This window comes from Sciurus vulgaris (genome assembly GCF_902686455.1).
Source record: "Sciurus vulgaris genome assembly, chromosome: 10".
Classification (NCBI taxonomy): Eukaryota; Metazoa; Chordata; class Mammalia; order Rodentia; family Sciuridae; genus Sciurus; species Sciurus vulgaris.
In genome coordinates this window covers 63,764,304-63,784,977 of record NC_136470.1, presented here as the reverse complement: position 1 = coordinate 63,784,977, position 20,674 = coordinate 63,764,304, and the positions used below count along the sequence as shown (strand labels likewise).

General features: G+C 34.1%; 1 protein-coding gene and 1 pseudogene across 8 annotated transcripts in view; one reads left to right on the top strand and one right to left on the bottom strand.

The window, feature by feature from the left end:
• The window catches only part of SPICE1 (spindle and centriole associated protein 1), a 73,134-nt gene that overhangs the window by 19,575 nt on the left and 32,885 nt on the right, over positions 1-20,674 (top strand). For all 7 annotated transcript variants that reach the window (XM_079155391.1, XM_079155393.1, XM_079155394.1 and 4 more), the window contains exons 7-10: positions 833-948; positions 14,478-14,617; positions 14,986-15,123; positions 15,479-15,744. In XM_079155391.1, coding sequence (XP_079011517.1) covers positions 833-948; positions 14,478-14,617; positions 14,986-15,123; positions 15,479-15,744 — 660 coding nt within the window. The remainder of the gene's footprint in view (positions 1-832; positions 949-14,477; positions 14,618-14,985; positions 15,124-15,478; positions 15,745-20,674) is intronic.
• LOC306670399 (coiled-coil domain-containing protein 83-like) lies at positions 16,269-17,880 on the bottom strand (annotated as a pseudogene). The gene is made up of 2 exons: positions 17,683-17,880; positions 16,269-17,564 (listed from the first exon to the last, which is right to left on the bottom strand). The product of its transcript is annotated as a coiled-coil domain-containing protein 83-like (transcript).

Genomic DNA, 20,674 nt, shown 5'->3' with positions numbered 1-20,674 from the left:
TGTAAGAATGCTGGGAGAGACTTTGGAAGATGTTCAGTTTGGGACATATTGAGTAGGAATATCTTTTAGGCAGTTGAATATAAATGTCTAGGACTCAAGAGAGTTCTGAGTGGAGAAAGAGATTGGAAATTAACAGCATTGGACTTGTAATTGCAACTTTGGACTTAGATAAAATTATTGAGAAAGTAGATCAGATGAGAGGAGAAAAGGTCTAAAGGGAAGACCTCAAGTCCCATTAGATAGAAGAGTAGAAAACGAAAACCAGTAAGGAGCAGCTTTATTGGAAGGAGCAGCAGAGGAAAAGAAGAAAATTTTAAAAAATACAGTATCATGGAAGTTAGAAAATTTTAAGAGAAAGAAAGAAATCATCATAAGAATCTAAGGTATCAGAGAATTAAGGAAAACAAAGACAGAAATATTCATCTGATTTAGGAATAAACATGTTGATACTGAGTTTGTAGTGAGTAGTGTGGAGTGGTAGGGCAAAAACAAAATTGAAGGGTGTAGGTGGTGATCGAGAAATGGGAACAATTCTTTAAAGAAGTTTGGTGGTGAAAGAGAAAAGATAGTAAGTCAGGGTGTGTATGAGGTCAGGGTAAGATGGGAGAGGCTTGCTCACATTTAAATCTTGATAAGCTTAAGCCAACACAGAGATTAAAGATACTGGAGAGAGAAAAGACTGATGGAGTGGAAGCAGGTAAGAGGGTTTGGGTTCCAGAATGCGTATGGAGGGATTAGCCTTAGGAAGTCTCTTTTTCTATTAGAAAGAAAGAAAGAATGAGAATGTATATAATCAACGTGTGTTGTTATTTTTATTGTTGTTTTGAGATAGCCTCTTAATGAAATAGATGATGAAGGAGACGAAGGAACTGTTAATAGTCAGTCAGAAGAAAGTGAGACTGAGTTGGATAACTCTCTGACCTCTCAGTCTAATACGAACACAGACAGGTATGTAACTATGGCATAAATATCTACAGCTTTTTCCTTTTTTCCATGGCCGTTTCAGATGTTTGTTTATTGCATCATTTGTATATTAACAAAGGGCATATTTTTATTAAAAGTTTTTGTATTTTGATATAATTTCTAAAAAGTTATAAAAAAAGTTATAAAAGTTTGATAAAAGTTCCAAAAAGAATAGTAGAAAAAACTTTGATAGATACCCAGATTCATCAGTTATTAACATTCCCCATTTTTGTTTTATCATTTTTTTCCTTTTTTCCTGTGTATTTATACACACACACACACACACACACACACACACATACATATACACACATACACATCTTTTTACTTTTTATTTTTTGGTAGTTGTAGATGGACAACATGCCTTTATTTTATTTGTTTATTTTTATGTGGTACTAAGGATCGAACCCAGTGCTTCACATGTGCTAGGCAAGTGTTCTGCCACTGAGCTACAACCTCAGCCCCCACATACACATTTTTTGAGAACCATTTTGGGGGTAAGCTGCATACTACATGTTCCTTTATCTACTTCCTTTAAATACTTCGGTGCATACTTTCTAACAGTAAGAATATTCATTTATAGAACCACAATACAATTATCAGGAACCATCAGGAAATTAAGTTAATACCATACTGTTGTCAAGTTCATAGACTTTATTTAGATTTCTCTCATTGCCCCATTCATATTAAGTATGATCCTATTTTATTGTTTGGAGAAGCAATCATGATCACTTATTGTATTTATTTTTTACATTTCTTTGACTTTTAAAAAATCTGGAACCTTTTAAAATCTGATTATAGTGTTTATCTTCCATGATACTTTGTGATTTCCAAGAAGTACTAGAGCAGTTACTTTATAGAATTCCCTTTAATTCGGTGTTCTCTGATATTTCCTCATTATTTGGCTCAGGTTATACATTTGGGGAGGAATACTTCTGAAGTGATGCTAAGTCCTTCTCAGTGCATAATATTATGAGACAGTCATGTCATAAGTGAGAAAGAAGGATAATTATTGGTGCTGTTAATTTTTATCATTTGGTTAGTGTTGTCTGCCAGGTTCCTTTATTAGTTCATTATCTGTTTTCTTCTATTTTGTTTCTCATTTGTCACAAATTTGGCCAATGGGAGCATCTTCAAATCATTCCTGTGTCATATTTACAAATCATCCCCTGTCCTCAATTTAATTTCTGGTACAACAGGGTCTTCATTGTACTTTTCCTGCCCTTGGCCTGGAATCAGCCATGTCTTTGAGAAGTCCTGGTTCATTTTATTAAAGAAGGGTATTTAGAAATCAAAATCTAAGTATTAGGTGTGCTTATTGCACCTGATAGTCCCTGATTTTAGTCCCTTTCAGCAGGTACAAACACATGCACCTATAGGCATATGCATATATCTATATTAATATCTAGTTATAAATTATGAGCTTACTCTGATACTTCCAACGCCATTTTAACATGATTGGATTTTTCTTAGTCTTCTCTCACTATATTTGTATCCTTCTTCTTTAAGACTGAAATGCATGTTTCTATGCATAGTGTATTTACTTCTTTCAAGCCTACAATGCATAGAAAGTAGTTTTGGAATTGCTGCTCCAATACTACCACAGAAATAAACCTACTAAGCAGAGTTCAAGGTTGTTAGAGGATTATTTTTTAAAGGTTATTCTGTTCACTTGAAATATAATTAGGTACATTTTTCTATTTATATTCTATTAAGTTTTTCCTTCCATCCTTTTCACAAAACTACACAAAAAGCTGTTTCAGGGTAGTATCACCCAGTCCCTATCCCTTCTAACAATTTTGTCATCTGTCCTTACCCTGTGCATAACCAGTTTCATTAGTTTTGGTTTTGGTTTTATTCTTCCTGAGCTTCTTTTTTATAAATATAAGCAGATGTATTTATCTTATTTTATCATACTTATGTAGCTTACTATATTTGCCTTTATTGGACATCACCTCACAGCTTTTTAAAAATTTATAGGATCTCCTTATTTTCTTTTTCTTGCTTTTTTAGCAAAATGAGACAGCTGCATAATTCTGAATTGTGTGAATGTATCATAGTTTGACCACTCTCTGGCCATTTAGTTTATTTCCAGTATTTTATAATTCCAAAAGTACTGCAATGAATAACCTTGAAGATACATGCATCTTTATTATAGGGGAGTCCATATTTAGGAAAAATTGTTAGAAGTGGGATTTAAGCCTTAACAGGTAAATGCTAAGCATTTTGTGAAGGCCATAATATTTATGCTTCAAATTTTAAAATGTTTTGCATTCTCACTGGCAATATATATGTGTCTGGTCAACAGAGTGTGTTGTGAGGATTTAAAAAAATTTTTTTGCAATAATTTTATAGGTGAGCAGTGATATCTCAGTATAGGTTTACTTTTCTTTCTTTATGAGGTAAATTGAATTTTTTTTCATATGGTTTAAAGGACCTAACAGTGAATTCTCTATTCATGTCATTTATCTATTTTTTGAGGTTTTAATCTTTTTTCCTTAATTTGTGTCTTTGCACATTAAGGTATTAGTCTTCATCTGTGTAATGTGTTATAAATATTTTCCCTCGTTTGTTTTTTACATTTGTGGTGGCACCATTTTTCTTGCCAGCAAAATAAGTTTGAACTTAACGTTTCTTTTCGCCTGTGGATCCTGAATTGTACTCTGAAATTATTTCCCAAAAACCATATAATAGAGGAATTTGTTCATATTTTCTTTTAATACTTGTGTGGTTTATGTTTGCATTTAGTTCTCAGATCACCTAGCTAAGATTACTTAACATTTGTTAGGGTATATAATATGAGGTATGTATCCAGTTTTTCTTTTTTAGATGACTGTCTAGTTGTCCCAATATCATTTATTAAAAAGACCAATCATTCTTGCCCTACTCATTGGAAATGCTACCTTTGTCACATATTAAATTACCATATGAACTTGGATCCATTTCAGGATTTTGTATTCTGGTTTGTGGGCCTTGTTTCTCCAGTCATGCTCCAGTACTGTTTAAGTTACTTAGAGAGGGTTTATAGTGTTTAGTAGACTCCCTCATAGCTTTTTTTTATTCAGAGTTTTCTTAGGGAGTCGTATATATTTTTCCATTTGAACTTTAGTAACAGCTTTCTTAACTTTGTATAAAAGCTTATTGATTTTTTTCTTTTAGGACATGCTATATTATTAGTGAGATTTGACATCTTTTTGATGTTGAATTTTGCTATCTAAGAATATTATATTTTTCCATATATTTGAAGTATACTTTTTGTTTCTAAGGAGTGTTTTAATCTTTTTCTTATATATATTTTACTGTTTTCTTATTCTTAAATATTTATGGCTTTTTGTTGTTTTTTAATGGCTTCATTATATGTTCTAATTAGTTATCATTTTGCTTGTGAAAGGTTTTAATGTCTGTATTTTATCTCAATATTCTGTTACTTTACTGAATCTTGGTTGAGTTAGTTTTAGCATTGGTTTTCTAGGGTTTTTAGGTTTACTATCTTGCCATCTGCAAATCAACAGTTTTTACATTTTTTCTTAGATTATAATTCTAAGTAGTTTCTTTTGTATATTAGTTGTGGGAGAGTATTAAATAATTGTGGATATAGTGGCATCCTTGCTCTTTCACTGATCTTATGAAAATGTTTGTTGTTTCTTCTTAAGGTGCTAGCTTCCTTATTGAAGACTTTAAAAAAAATGCTAGCAAATGTCTATCAAATCCCACCTTTTTAATTATTCTATTTAGTTGTACATGACAGCAGAATGCATTTTGATTCATTGTAAACAAATGGAGTACAACTTTTCATTTCTTTGATTGTGCATGATGTAGAGTCACACCATTCATGTAATCATACATGTACATAGGGTAGTAGTGATGTTTGTCTCATTCCACCATCTTTCCTTCCCCTCCCACTCACTCCCCTCCCCTCATTACTCTCTACACAATCCAAAGTTCCTCCATGCTTCCCTTATCATCTCCCCCTGTTATGTATCAGCTTCCACTTATCAGAGAAAACACAAACCCAGTTTTATTAACTGTTTTTACCAGTAGTGGGTGTTGAACTTTGTCAAAAACTTGTTCTATGTCTGTAGAAATAATCATATGAATTTTCTTCTTAGACCTATTAATGGGTACATTATTTTATAGATTTCCTAATATTAAACTATCTTTGCATTCCTGCAATAAATTTTACTTGGCCAAAGTGTATTCTTTTCATTAATATAGTCTTGGATGTTATTTATTCCTATTATATTAAGTATTGCTTTTAATTTCACAAGTGATATTATCTATAATATTTTTGTGTCTAGTCTTTATCAGGTTGAGGTAACAGTGTGATACTTGATTTCATAAGAAACATCTGGAAGTTTTTCTAAGTTTTCATAAGAAATATTCTGGAAGTCTTTAAATTTCTTTTAGTGTTTAGGAAGGGTATAATTTTGTGTAGCATTGGAGCTGTCCTTTGAAAGCTAATGGGTTTCTTCTATAAAGCTGTTTGTGCCTGGCACTTTTTTTTTTTTTTTTTTTTTTAATGAAGATTGAATTATTTTCACTTTGTATTACCTACCCAAGCCAATTTTTATAGAATATATTTTCTTAGGAAATTTTCTATTTTATTTAGGTTAATCACTAGATTTCTGTAAAAGTATGCACAGTATCTCTGTGCTTCTAAAAAATTTCTTCTGTTTCAATGCTTTTTTATCATCTCTTTTCCATCATCTGTTTTAGTCCTCTTTTCTTAAAATTATGTTAATTAGTGGTTTGTCCATTTTGTCAGTTTTTCAAAGAACCAGGATTTTGATTTATTAGTGCTGCTAGTTTCCTGATTTCTTCTTCATCAATTTTTGCTTTTATCTTTTTTTCCTTCCTTGTTCTTTCTTTTGGTGTACTTTCTTTTTCTGGCTTTTGGAGTTGGCAATTTATTTTCATTTTATAATTATTAAAAATAAATTATTTAGGGCTCTGAGTTTTCCTCTCATTAATTCAAATGTATGCTAATTCTGATATAGTGTTTTGTTGCCTTAGAAATGAAGCAGTTTGTTTGTTTTCCCTTTTACCTAAGAGTTATCTATTAGAATATTTAAAGAAAATTTCCAGAACTGCCTTGTTATTTCTAGTTTTATTACATTGCAATCAGAGTGTGATTTGTAATATTTCTACTTGTGGAACTTAGTGATGTTTTCTTTGTGACCTAACATATAATCACATTTTTGTGAATGTTCCATGTATGTGCTTGAGAAGAGGGTATACCTCTATTAACAAGGTATAAAGTTCTATAGTCTTTCCATAAGATCTGCCTCATGGGTTATGCTGTTTCTTCCTCTGTTTTCTTCCTCATTTTTACCACTATCTTATACTAAGAGTAATGTATTAAAAGTCTCCTGTTAATGTACATTGTTTCTGATTCTCTTTGATTTCTTGCTTCAGTATATTTAATTGCTTAAAGTTTAATACCTCCTTTCATATAAAGGTGATTGTTGTGTTTTTTGGTGCCTGGATTGCCATAAATGTTATGTCTTTGATTAATGACTTTGATTAATGACTTTGAGCATTATAAAGTATCCTTTGTCACATTTAATGCCTTTTGGTTTAGTTCTGTTTTATCTCATATTGAGACCTCTTTCTTGTTTCTAATTGTTTGATTTAGCTTTTTTTTTTTTTTTTTTTGTGTGTGTGTGTGTCTGTGTGTGTATGTTGGGAGTCTCCCTCTGTTGTCCAAGCTGGTCTCAAACTCATGGGTTCAACAGATTCTCCTGCCTCACCCTCCCAAGTAGCTAGGACTATAGGTGCATACCACCTGCCAACTTCTATCTTTACTTTTTATATTTAGTCTTTTTTATTTTATATTCTTTTACATTTTATCTTTTTAGAATTATTTTGTATCAGATATGTCTCATTTTCAATGCAGAGTTGAGTCTGGCCTTGTTAGTCAATCAGAAAATATTCTTTTAATTGGTGAAGTAAACTTGTACATTTTTTGATATTGTTAGTATGTTTAATGTTAATTTTGTCCTATTATTTTGTGGTATGTTGTACTATAATTATAGTTTTCCTTCTCCGTGAAATATGTTTTATCCATTCTTTTAAAAATTTTCTTTTATTAGGAAGGATGTAATTTTGTTTCGTTAACTAGTTTTTTATATATACCTTTTTATAGAGCCTTTAGTTCTATTTTCTTGTTTAACCTTTCACTGTCAGATGTGTGCTTTAAATGTTTTTATTTTTTACTATTTATTTTTACTTTGGTAGCACAAGTGAGTCATTCTATGTTTTCTTTCCATCCTTTTTTCCATTTTTAGTTGCTTTCTTTTTGCTTTGACAGACCATAAAACATTTACATACTGTGCTTCCAAGTGTATCTTCATTTTTTTTTAAATATTTTTTTAGTTGTAGATGGACACAATACCTTTGTTTCATTTATTTATCTTTATGTGGTGCTAAGGATCAAACCCAGTGCCTCATATGTGGTAGGCAAGCACTCTGCCACTGAGCTACAACTCTAGCCCTCCTCATTTTATTTTATTTTATTTTATTTTAAAAAATTTGTTCTAGTTATACATGACAGAATGCATTTTGACACATTGTACATAAATGGAGCTCTACGTCTCATTCCTCTGTGCAGAGTCACACTGGTAGTGTAATCATACACATATATAGGGTAATAATGTTCATCTCATTACATTGCCCTTCCCGTCACCACACCCTCTTCCTTCCAGCACAATCGAAAACATTCAGCCTTTGGTTTTGGGGATTTGTTTTATTTCGCTTAGCATGATATTCTCCAGCTCCATCCATTTACCTGCAAAGACCATAATTTTATTCTTTTTTATGACTGTGTAATATTCCATTATGTATATGTACCACATTTTTTTTATCTACTCATCTGTTGAAGGGCATCTAGGTTGGTTCCATAGTTTAGCTATTGTGAATTGAGCTGCTATAAACATTGATGTGGCTGCATCACTGTAATATGCTGATTTTAAGTCATTTGGGTATAAACCAAGGAGTGGGATAGCTGGATCAAATGGTGATTCCATTCCAAGTTTTCTGAGGAATCTCTGTATTGCTTTCCATAGTTGTTGGACCAATTTGTAGTCCCACCAGCAATGGATGAGTGTACTTTTTTCCCCACATCCTCACCAACACTTATTTATTATTGCTTATATTCTTGATAATTGCCATTCTGACTGGAGTGAGATGAAATCTTAGAGTAGTTTTGATTTGCATTTCTCTAATTTGTTTATCTCAGAGTTACAGTTAGATTAAATGTTCATCGTTAACCTTTTCATGTCTCCCTAATTAGCCTTTAGTTGGCTATCTCCATTATGTGAATCCTCTGCCATTGGGCTTGTGAACGTGGTATTCCCTGAGTTCTTAAAAGTTTTTCTGTCACTTTTATATTTGAAGGACAATTTGACTGGATAGAAAATCTTTGCTTCATACTTCGTTGCTCCACTCTGTTTGCTTTGTGTGTGGCTTTTGAGACTTTCATTGATAGTTTTTTTGCAGTTAATAAGTAATTTGGTGTTTTTATCTATTAACTTGACATTTTTCATCTTAAGAATTTTTTCCTTTATCTTTAAGTATTGCTAAGATATGTCTTGGAGTTTGTCTTTCCAAGTAAATCTTCCTTTTCCCATAGGTGGCCTTTTTAAGATATAGATTCAGTTCTTTTTTTTTTTTTCCCTCCTTACTATGATTGGAAAATTGTCTTGGATTGTAGTTTTAAATATTAGTTTCGTATCATTGTTTTGTTTTTCTTTTTCAGGGACTCCAGTTATATGTATAAATGATCTTCTTTAATGTGTTCCAGTTCAAGTACTTTTTCTTTGACCCATTATTATGATTCTTTATCTTATTTTCATTCTTTTTATTATTTTCCTATAATTCTTTAATTATAAGAATTATTTTAAACTTTTATTTAACAATTCTCCATTGGACACTTTGTTACTTAATCTTTGTTTTTGAGGTAGTTTTTTCTTTTTTAAAAAATTTATTTTCTGAGTTCAGTCAGTTCTTATTTTGTTTCTTCCTAGTATTTCCCCATTTTGTGTTCTTAGTTTTGGAATTTCAACTCAAAACTCTGTGTGTGTGTGTGTTTCTCCAAATACTTGTTTAAGTATATGTAATTAATTTGGAATTTGCATTATATGTTCTTCACCCCATTTTTGGTGGCGTGGGAGAGAAATTTTTATTAACTGTACTATTTCAGTTTTCTATTGTGTTATGTTATCTTTCTATGGATGGTAGATTGCTTTAGTCTATCTTCTGTGAATAAGGTTGGAAGTTTGGATTGGCTTACGACATTCGTAATTCAAAAGCACATTATTCTGTCAGTTACAGTGAAGCACAGTTTTTTTTTAATGAATACTTTTTAATGTTTTGGTGGGTGAAAGTTGATTTCTTTTTCCTCCAATATTATTGTTCTATTTTGCCTTCAAGGACTCTTGCTTTTTTCTCTTCTCTGAATGAAGTCTCTAAAGGGATCTCTTCTTAAGAAGTGATATCTTTCCAAGGCCATATCTTGGGTTCTACCCACTCCCATATTCCTTCTTTGTGGTGTTGGGACCTCTCAGGTCTGTTTTACTTTTTAAGTATTTGCAGAGTTGAGCAAACTTTTTCTTTCCAGGGGCAGTATTTGTCACCATTAAGCTCTTAACTTTCCTCTTCTCTATGCTCATTTTGAACTGTCACCCTATCTACAAAGGCTTTTGGCAGGAGCTTAGGAAATATCTTTGCTGGACTTTAGTGGGGTTGTTTTCTATTAAAGGTAATTTTCAAATACGAAACAGAATGCATCACAATTCCAGACGCAAATTATACTACAGCGCTATAGTAACAAAAACAGCAAGGTGTTGACACCAAAATAGTCAAGAAGACCAGTGGAACAGAATAGAAGACACAGGGACAAACCCACATAAATACAGTTATCTCATACTAGACAAAAGCACCAAAAATACACACTGGAGAAAAGGTAGCCTCTTCAACATACAGTGCTGAGAAAATTAGAAATCCATATGTAATAGGATGAAAGTTAACCCATCTCTTATCAGCACAAAAATGAACTAAGTGGATCAAAGACCTAAGAATTAGAATAGAAACCCTTCACGTACTACAAGAAAATGTAGGCCCTAATACTTCATATTGACACAGGAACTGACTTCTTGGGGAAGACTCCTAAAGCAGAAAAAATAAAATAAAAAATCAATACATGGGATGGCATCAAACTAAAAATCTTCTTCACAGCAAAAGAAACAATCAGGAGTGTGAAGAGAGAGCCTACAGAATGGTGGCCTATTTATTAGCCTACCATAGGTAATACTGTATTTTTGTGGTTATTTTTTTTCATGTAACTGACACTGAAAAGTTTTATAAACATTAGAGTTATATAGTGTCAGACAGATTGGAGTTTATTTGCCCAACTTGTGCAGAAATCTTATTACAGAAGTGGTGAAAGAGGGCATCCCTGCCTTGTTCCAGTTTTTAGGGGGAATGCTTCCAGTTTTTCACCATTTAGAATGATATTAGCCATGGGCTTAGCATAAATGAACTTTACAATATTAAGGAATGTTCCCACTACCCCAATTTTTTCTAGTGTTTTGAGCATGAAGGGATGCTGTATTTTATCAAATGCTTTTTCTGCATCTATCGAAATAATCATGTGATTCTTGACTTTAAGTCTGTTGATATGGTGAATGACATTTATTGATTTCTGGATGTTGAACCAACCTTGCATCCCTGGGATAAAACCCACTTGATCGTGGTGTACTATCTTTTAAATCTATTCTGTATGCGATTTGCTAAAATTTTGTTGAGAATTTTTGCGTCGATGTTCATTAAGGTATTGGTCTGAAATTTTCTTTCCTCGTTGTGTCTCTGTCTGGTTTAGGTATTAGGGTGATATTGGCTTCATAGAATGAGTTTGGGAGGGTTCCCTCCTCTTCTATTTCATGGAATACTTTGAGGAGTATTGGGATGAGCTCTTCTTTAAAGGTTTTGTAAACTGGGCTAAGAACCCATCTGGTCCCGGACTTTTCTTTGTTGGTAGGCTTTTGATGACTTCTTCTATTTCATTACATTGTCCTTGAAACTCTAGCAGAGAAATTAAAGGGTTACGAATAGGAAAAGAAGAACTCAAAGTACCCCTATTTGCTGATGACATGATTATATATTTAGAGGAACCGGGAAATTCTGCCAAAAAACTTTTAGAACTCATAAGTGAATTCAGTAAAGTAGCAGGATATAAGATCAATGTTTATAAATCTATTGCATTTTTATACATAAGTGATGAATCCTCAGAAAGAGAAATTAGGAAAACTACCCTATTCACAGTAGCCTCAAAAAAAAAAAAAAAAAAAAAAAAACTTGGGAATCAATCTCACAAAAGAGGTGAAAGACCTCTACAATGAGAACTATAAGACACTAAAGAAAGAAATTAAAGAAAATCTTAGAAGATGGAAAGATCTCCCATGTTCTTGGATAGGCAGCATTAATATTGTCAAAATGGCCACACTACCAAAAGTGCTATACAGATTCAGTGCAATTCTAATTAAAATCCCAATGGCATATGTCACAGACATAGAGCAAGCAATCATGAAATTCATCTGGAAGAATAAGAAACCCAGAATAGCTAAAGCAATCCTTAGCAGGAAGACTGAAGCGGGAGGTATTGCAATACCAGAACTTCAACTATACTACAAAGCAATAGTAACAAAAACAGCATGGTATTGACACCAAAATAGACAGGTAGATCAATGGTACAGAATAGAAGACACGGACACAAACCCAAATAAATACAGTTTTCTCATACTAGACAAAGGTGCCAAAAACATTCAATGGAGAAAAGATAGCCTCTTCAACAAATGGTGCTGGGAAATTGGAAATCCTTACGCAACAGAATGAAACTAAATCCTATCTCTCACCCTGCACAAAACTCAACTCAAAATGGATCAAGGACCTTGGAATCAGACCAGAGACTCTGCATCTTATAGAAGAAAAAGTAGGTACAAATCTTCAACTTGTTGGCTTAGGATCAGACTTCCTTAACAGGACTCCTGTAGCACAAGAAATAAAAGCTAGAATCAACCACTGGGATAGATTCAAACTAAAAAGCTTTCTCTCAGCAAAGGAAACTATCAGTAATGTGAAGAGAGAGCCTGCAGAGGGAGAAAATCTTTGCCACTCATACTTCAGATAGAGCACTAATTTCCAGAATATATAAAGAACTCAAAAAACTTTAAGACTACAAATAACCCAATCAACAAATGGGCTAAGGAAATGAACAGACACTTCACAGAAGAAGATGTACAAGCAATCAACAGATATATGAAAAAATGTTCAACATCTTTAGTAATAAGAGAAATGCAAATCAAAACTACCCTAAGATTTCATCTCACCCCAATTAGAATGGCGATTATCAAGAATACAAGCAACAATAGGTGTTGGTGAGGATGTGGGGAAAAAGGTACACTCATACATTGCTGGTGGGGCTGCAAATTAGTGCAGCCACTCTGGAAAGCAGTGTGGAGATTCCTTAGAAAACTTGGAATGGAACCACCTTTTTACCCAGCTACTCCTCAGCTATACCCAAAGGACTTAAAATCAGCATACTACAGAGATACAGCCACATCAATGTTCATAGCTGCTCAATTCACTATAGTCAGATTGTGGAACCAACCTAGATGCCCTTCAGTTGATGAATGGATAAAGAAACTCTGGTATATATATACAAAGGAATATTACTCAACCATAAAGAATAACAAAATTATGGCATTTGCAGGCAAATGGATGAAATTGGAGAATATCATGCTAAGTGAGATAAGCCAATCTCAAAAACCAAAGGACAATTGATCTTGCTGATAAGTGGATGATGATACATAATGGTGGGTGGGAGGGGGGCGAGAATGGAGGAAGGAGGGACTTTATAGAGGGAAAAGAGGGGTGGGAGCAGTGGGGGGGGGGGAGGAAAAAATAACAGAATGAATCAAACACCATTACCTTATGTAAATGTATGATCACACAAATGGTATACCTCTACTTCATGTACAAACAGAAACAAGCTATACCCCATTTGTTTACAGTAAAAAAAATCTTATTACAGTACTTCTTGAGATTTATCTGGAAGGTTGTATTTAAAGCTTACCCTATCTTATAAAGGGTTCTTTCTGCTGCTTTGTTAGTTAGTCCCCTTTGAATGAACTATATCATGGACATTTTGCCAAATACAGCTTTTAGCAAATAGTGTTCTAATGTGCCACCCATAGGTTGCTTGAAAGCAACTCCTCTAAGGTGAGGAGCCACTAAATAAGATTTTAGAGCATCTAAATAAGATTCTCTTTTCCTTCCTTCCTTCCTTCCTTCCCTCCTTCCTTTCTTATAATAGCTTTATTGATTTATAGTTCATGGGTGTATAGTATGCTCATTAAAAATGTAATAGTCAGTGCTTTTTAGCATATTCATAGCTATGTAATCACTACTTTAATCAATTTTAGAATAGTTTTATCACCTCAGAAAGAAACCCTATGCTGTTTAGCGGTCAAACCCCATTTTTTCCCAAACCTTTTGGCTGTAGATAGCCATTAATCTACTTTCTGTCTTTATAGAATTTGTCTCTCTAGGTATATGTTTATATATATATATATATATATATATATGTATATACTTGTAAATATTTATATATTACATATTTTATATATATATATATATATATATATATAATACATTATGCCCTGTTTTACCTGGTGTCTTTCACTCAGCACCTTATTTTCAAGGTTCATCCATGTTGTAGCATATATCAGTACTTCATTCCTTTTAAAGGCTGAATAATATTTTATTGTATGGCTGTACCACATTTTACCCACCCAGTCATTCATCAGCTGGTGGACATTTGAGTTGTTTCTATGTTTTGGCCCCATGCCTCTTTTAAATCTCAATCCAAGTGAGAAAATAGATACATAAATTAGACTAGTTCAATGTTAAAATATCAACTTAATCAGTGATAAAGATGTTCATGCCATAAAGTTTAGATTCATAATGAAAGGAAGGGCTTACAAATACTAAACCCTAAACTACAGCTCTTCTCACTTTTTCTTTCCCTCCCTGATACATTGGGCATGTTCTACTCCAATAAATGTACTTCAGTTTGAGCAGTGACTGCTCAATGGGCAGTTTCTTTTGTAGGAGAGAGAAACCAAAAGGAACTGAGCTATATATATATTCATTAGGTTTTATATATATAATTACTTTAGAGAAAGGGGAAGATGGAGCCATATCACAAAACTGTAGAAAGGGCACATGCTTTTGTTTTAGGGACCCAAGGCAGATAGGAAACTGAGAAGCAAAAACGAATGATTCCCTCTAACACAAAGAGGACAGGTATTTTAGCTATCTACCTTTTTTTTATCACTTAAAGGTATTTTTTCTTTGTGAATTCTAAAAATCTTTCAAGTCGAATGTGTAAACATTTGGACAGTTTAAATGATAGCACTTACTAACACTTCTATACCTTATTGTCTTGAAATTTATAGGTTTCTTCACCAACTAAAGGAAGAGAATTCTGAGTTAATTAATAAACTGTGGAGTGATATTCAGCAGAAAATAGCAACACAGTCACAAATAACAACCCCTCCAAGAACTCCACCTGCTGTTTCGTCAGGGGAACAAAGAGGTTTGTTCCCTCTTTGCATTATTCCTAGTAGCCTGCTTCATTAGGTTTTTTTCTTGAACATGGTAATTTATTTATTTATTTATTATTAGGGATTGAACCGGAAGCACTTTACCACTGAGTTACATCCCCAACTCTTTTTATTTTTATTTTTTTTAAGACAGGGTCTCACTACATTGCTTAGGACCTTGGTAAGTTGCTGAGGCTGGCCTTGAACTTGTGATCCTCCCTCCTTAGCCTCCTGAGTAGCCGGGATTATAGGCATGCACCACCATGCCCAGCAAACAATATAAATGGATCTGTCATTTAAAAGACTTTTCAGAGAAATTTGTTTTCTTGAGACACTTTTTTTTCAATGTTCTTCCTTTTAGCTGCTCTGAATACTACTGATGCTGTCAAGAGAATCCAAACCAGGCTCCAGCCTGAAGAATCTACTGAGACTATAGATTCAAACTATGTTGTAGGACAGGTACTGAACTCAAGGAAGCAAAAACAACTGCTAAATAAAGGTTTGGTCTCTTTTTAATTGCTAAAATGACTTTTTAAACAGATAACCTGATGTAGCTATTTTAATTTGAGTAAATGTTTTTCCACTTAAGCTCATTCATTGGGATCTAATTAAGTAAGAGTTTATTGGAGCTTAGTTAAGAAATCCTTCCTAATCCACAAAACTCTGGATGGATGGTTCCAGTATATTCATTATAGTGTAAACCTTGTTTAAACTATATAGCTATTCACAATAAAAAATGGTAATAACTTCTGTAAAAACTTTATATAAATTGTGAACAATGAAAAGATTTTTCTTGTAATTTTATGATTGTAATTTTCCTGGTCTTGAAATAAGATTACTTCTGTCATTCTCAGTGAAAAGAAAACCAGATTTGCATGCTCCTTCCAAGCTGAAGAAAAATATGTTATCAGCTAGCACGACCTCTGCAGACTTAACAAACAGCAATAATTCTAGCCTGGATGTCCTCAAACACATGATACATGAAGTGGAACATGAAATGGAAGAATATGAGCGGTGGACAGGACGTGAGGTCAAGGGATTGCAGAGTGGTCAGGGTCTCACGGGCTTCACTTTGTCTCTGGTGAGCTCTCTCTGTCGCCTGGTTCGGTACCTGAGAGAGGTGAGTGCATGACATTATTTGTTTCTTCTCTTCAGGCAGAAATGTATGTGAATTTTTCATCTTAGTTTATTGCAACCTTCAAATAAAGTTCAGTCATATTCAAATAACTTTCTTTTAAAAACTCAGTTTTAGACTATCTGCAGTAATATGGTTTTAATCTTCCTCTACTCTTAGTTGGTTCTTGCTCAAATAGTCATTTTGATGCAAATATGAGCTTTAACAAATTGTAATTAGTAAGAGAAATCTGATGTAAATAAAATTATATCGTGCTGATATTAATAATTACTGTTTGGCAACTATAGATTAAATAGCACTATTAACTGTATCTTCATTCTCTTGCCTTTCTCTGCTTGTTATACCCATGTTAGTTCAGTTTGGAGTTCTGGATGGATAAGTGGGAAAATTTCTCAAGTTTTTTTGTATGATTGGTAACTCATTATGGCTTCAGTTTTTAAGTGGCAGGTGTTTTATTGTGAAAATAATTTATAAAATAAGCAATAATTTTTTTCTTTGTTTATAAATACTGTTCAGTCTTCAGAATGCCTTAGAATTAGAATTTGCTAAGCATTTCACCTTTTATAAAATCTATTTAAACTTATTTTCATAAATCTGTTAAACAAATATGACAAAATGTTTAAGGAAATTTTATTTAAAAAATAAGATTTATCACTCTTTTTTATGTAAACCTCTAAATTTTTATTAGAAACATTCTAATTGAACTATTTCATATTGGAGTCATAGATTAATCAGTGAATTTTTAAGTTGGAAGGAACCTCAGAGACCATCTTGAATTCACTGTCATGGTTCTCAGTACTTCAATGTAGAAATACAAAGGGTACTTTCATTTTTGTCATTCATACCATGCAAATAAAAAATGAATACTTGAAACTTTGATTTAAGTACAATTATGATCTTTAGAAATAAGTTTAAAAATGGACCAAAGTGTAACTAAATAAAATGGTATACTTCAGTTCCCAAAGCATTTATAAGGAAAAGGTTTTACTTTGCAATTTTCAGTCTTAGAGAAAAGACTTCATCATCTTGTAAGTGATGCAGTTTTCTGGGCAACTGACATCTTTATAGAATTTTCTGTGGACTCTCCTTTCCTTAAAAATGAATAGGCATTTTCTTGCTCTCCACACTCATGAGCTTCACAGCCAGTGGGCCCATAATCCTTGAAATCCTGCTCATCTTCATATAGTAAATATTTCACATGAGAGTCCCCAAACTCTGTGCATAAGGTGTCCTCTTAATTTATCTTCAGATGCTGGGCATCTCTGATACTGTGTTCATGACTGAGATGGGAAAGACTGTTCCCAGATGATGAGCTCAACATGTCTGTACTTTCTGTGGGTTGCAATTTTGCCTTTTCTGAGGATGGTTCTGCAAGTTCCAAAGGCATTTCTTCAGGTGGCAATTCCTGCCCAGCTGCTTGAGTAAGATACAATTGTCTGGGTATTTTGAGATCCACAGTCTGCAGTTGAATAGTTGATTAATAAGCACCAAATTTTCTTCTTCCAGTTCTTGAATATTATTTTCTAATTCTTCAACTTCCTTCCTGTGAATCGGAATTTCTCTTTTTAGCCAGTCATTCTCCCAGATCTCTCTATAACTGCTCCTATCAATGAGCCTTACAGCATTCTGTGTGACCCATTCCTTCTTTAGGTCCATTTACACCAAGTTTTTCTGATTATTCTCTTTCTAGTATCTTCCAGAGTGATTTTATAGTGTTCTGACATTTTCTCTGTATTCTCTTTAACTTTATTGATATCATTTTGCAAGGAGTTAATGAGTTTAGCATGTCGTGCAATCCTTACATTCTTTCAGAGCTTGAAATATGTGTTCCAGGCCCTTCTAGCGGTGATGTCGGATCCGGGCAGGATTCTGGAAGCTGTGGCCCAGAGGGTGCTCGGGGGACCATGCGAGGGCCTAGAATACCTGCGAGGCTGAAGGGTATTGGGGCTGGCGTTCGGAGTTCATGGCTCGCTGGGATGTGGCGGCCCTGCCACCCGCTGCGCTTGGCTCCGCAGTCACCTGGGCCCCAGCACTGGCTCCCAATCGGGCCCCCTGACTTAGACCCGCCCCTGGCGCTAGGCTGAAGCCCCAGGTGCCCCTCCTTCTGCGCCCCCACCCCATCTCCCCAGGGCCGCAGCTGAGCCTTTTTTTTTTTTTTTCCAGTTTGTGTAAATTTTGTTTTTATTTATGACATTTTCCACTGTGTGGCTGTAAAGGCACCTTGAGAAAGGGATGCCTTTTTCCTAATGTGCCTTTTTCCTATTTAGGGTCTGGGCTGAGAAATCAGCTGATATCTTCTACATGTAATCTGATGCTTTTCTCTCACAGCCTTCAAAATCCTGTCTTTATTTTGTGTGTTAGGCATTTTCATTTTAATGTGCTTAGTATGGTTCTGTTGTAATTTTGTGCATTTGGAGTTCTGTAAGCCTCTTGTATATGATTTTCCATTTAATTCTTCAGGTTTGGGAAATTTTTTGATATTATTTCATTGAATAGGTTGTTCATTCCTTTGGTTTATATCTCTGTGCCTTCCTCAATTCCAATAATTCTTAAATTTGGTCTTTTCATGATGTCCCATAGTTCTTGGAGGTTTTGTTCATGTTTTCTTACCATCTTCTCTGTTTGGTCAACTTTGTCTTTATTGTCTGAGGTTCTGTCTTCCAAGTGATCTAGTCTGCTGGTGATGCTTTCCATTGAGTTTTTTATTTGGTTTATTGTTTCCTTCATTTCAAGAATTTCTGTTTGGTTTTTTTTGAGAATCTCTATGTCTTTGTTGAAATGATCTTTTGCTTCCTGCAGTTGCTCTTTCAAACTTCCTTTTTTTCCTTCATTGTTTCTTCAATATCCTCTCTCATTACAACTGTAATTCTCCTAATTTATCTTCACTCAGTTCCTTTAGTAGGTTCTTTAGGTGCCAATTCTGTTCCTCCTTTAAATGCCTGGTCCACCATACAGCTTTGAGACTGGCTCACAGGTCCTGATTGATGCCCAGCCCTCAGGACTGGCTGGGAGAAAAGTGCCAGACTGGGAATTTGAAAGGGTAGGGGCTGGAGAGTTTGAGTTTGGAGACAGAATCAGAGACCAGGAATCAGGTTGGCAAGCGACATAGTGGGTGAAGAACAGGCTCCTATGCCACATGAGTGGAACCTAAAGGAGATTCTTGGGGTGCAATCTTCCAGCATGGACCATCAATTTCTGGGTCCTTGAGCAGTGTACTGACTTAAAATCTCCAGACCAATTGGCATTTAGTGAAGAGGCTGGAGCATTCCTAGCCTACACCTCGGATTTATCACTCTTAATTCAGGTGTTTCAGTTGCTTGGGAGCTGTTTTCCTAAATTTGCCTAAAATTGTGATACTCTCAGACTTAATAAAGTGTTAACATTCGTTCTCTGTTAAGTCAGGAATCTTAAGAAATGTACTTCTGGTGCTTGGAAAGTATTGCAGGCTTAGAAGAATTTTAGCTAATCACGTACTTTACAAAGATACATGATTTAATGGATGTATTTAATATAGTTCAATGTAGTTATTTGTTTTTAATTATATTTGAGCAAACAGTTTTTGAATTGGTGATTTGTCTTGTGGTATGCAATTCAAAGATGCAGAAGGGTATAAAATGAAAAATCTAGTTCTTATCTCTAACTTCCAGCTAACCTGTTTGCTTCCTTGTGTCCAACTATCATTACCAGATACCAGTGTATCCTTCTAGATATAGTATATGTATGTTCAAACAATATGTGTGCATGTGTGTATATATATACCTTCAGTATCCTTCATGAAAATGTAATTTTGTATACATTTTGTTCATTATATTCTATCTGTTAAATTCATTTTTATTGTAAACAAATGGGATGCATCTTGTTTCTCTGCTTGTACATGAAGTAGAGACATACCATTTGTATAATCATACATTTACCTAGGGTAATAGTTTTTTTTTAATTTGTTTTTATTATTTATTTTAATTAAAAATCATAAATTTACATAGGGCAATATTATTTGATTCATTCTGTTATTTCTTTTCCCTTCCCCCCACCCATCCCACCCCTCTTTTCCCTCTATACAGTCCTTCCTCCATTCTTACCACCCTCCTTATCCCTAACCCTAAACCTAACCTTAACCCTAACGCTAACCCCTCAAACCCCCCCTTATATGTCCTCATCCGCTTATCAGCGAGATCATTTGTCCTTTAGTTTTTTGAGATTGGCTTATCTCACTTAGCATGATATTCTCCAATTTCATCCATTTGCCTGCAAATGCCATAATTTTATCATTCTTCATGGCGGAGTAATATTCCATTGTATATATATGCCACAGTTTCTTTATCCATTCATCAACTGAAGGGCATCTAGGTTGGTTCCATCATCTGGCTATAGTGAATTGATCAGCTATGAATATTGATGTGGCTGTATCTCTGTAGTATGCTGATTTTAAGTCCTTTGGGTATAGGCCAAGGAGTGGGATAGCTGGGTCAAATGGTGGTTCTATTCCAAGCTTTCTGAGGAATCTCCATACTGCTTTCGAGAGTGGCTGCACTAATTTTCAACCCCACCAGCAGTGTGTGAGTGTACCTTTTTCCCCACATCCTTGCCAACACCTATTGTTGCTTGTGTTCTTGATAATCGCCATTCTAATTGGGGTGAGATGAAATCTTAGGGTAGTTTTGATTTGCATTTCTCTTATTACTAAAGATGTTGAGCATTTTTTCATATATCTTTTTTGTTTTTTGTTTTTTTTTTTGTTTTTTTTTTCAATTTTTTTTTTTTTTTTTTTGTTGTAAACAAATGGGATACATGTTGTTTCTCTGTTTGTACATGGCGTAAAGGCATACCATTTGTGTAATCATAAATTTACATAGAGCAATGTTGTTTGATTCATTCTGTTATTTTTTTCCCTTCCCCCCACCCCTCCCACCCCTCT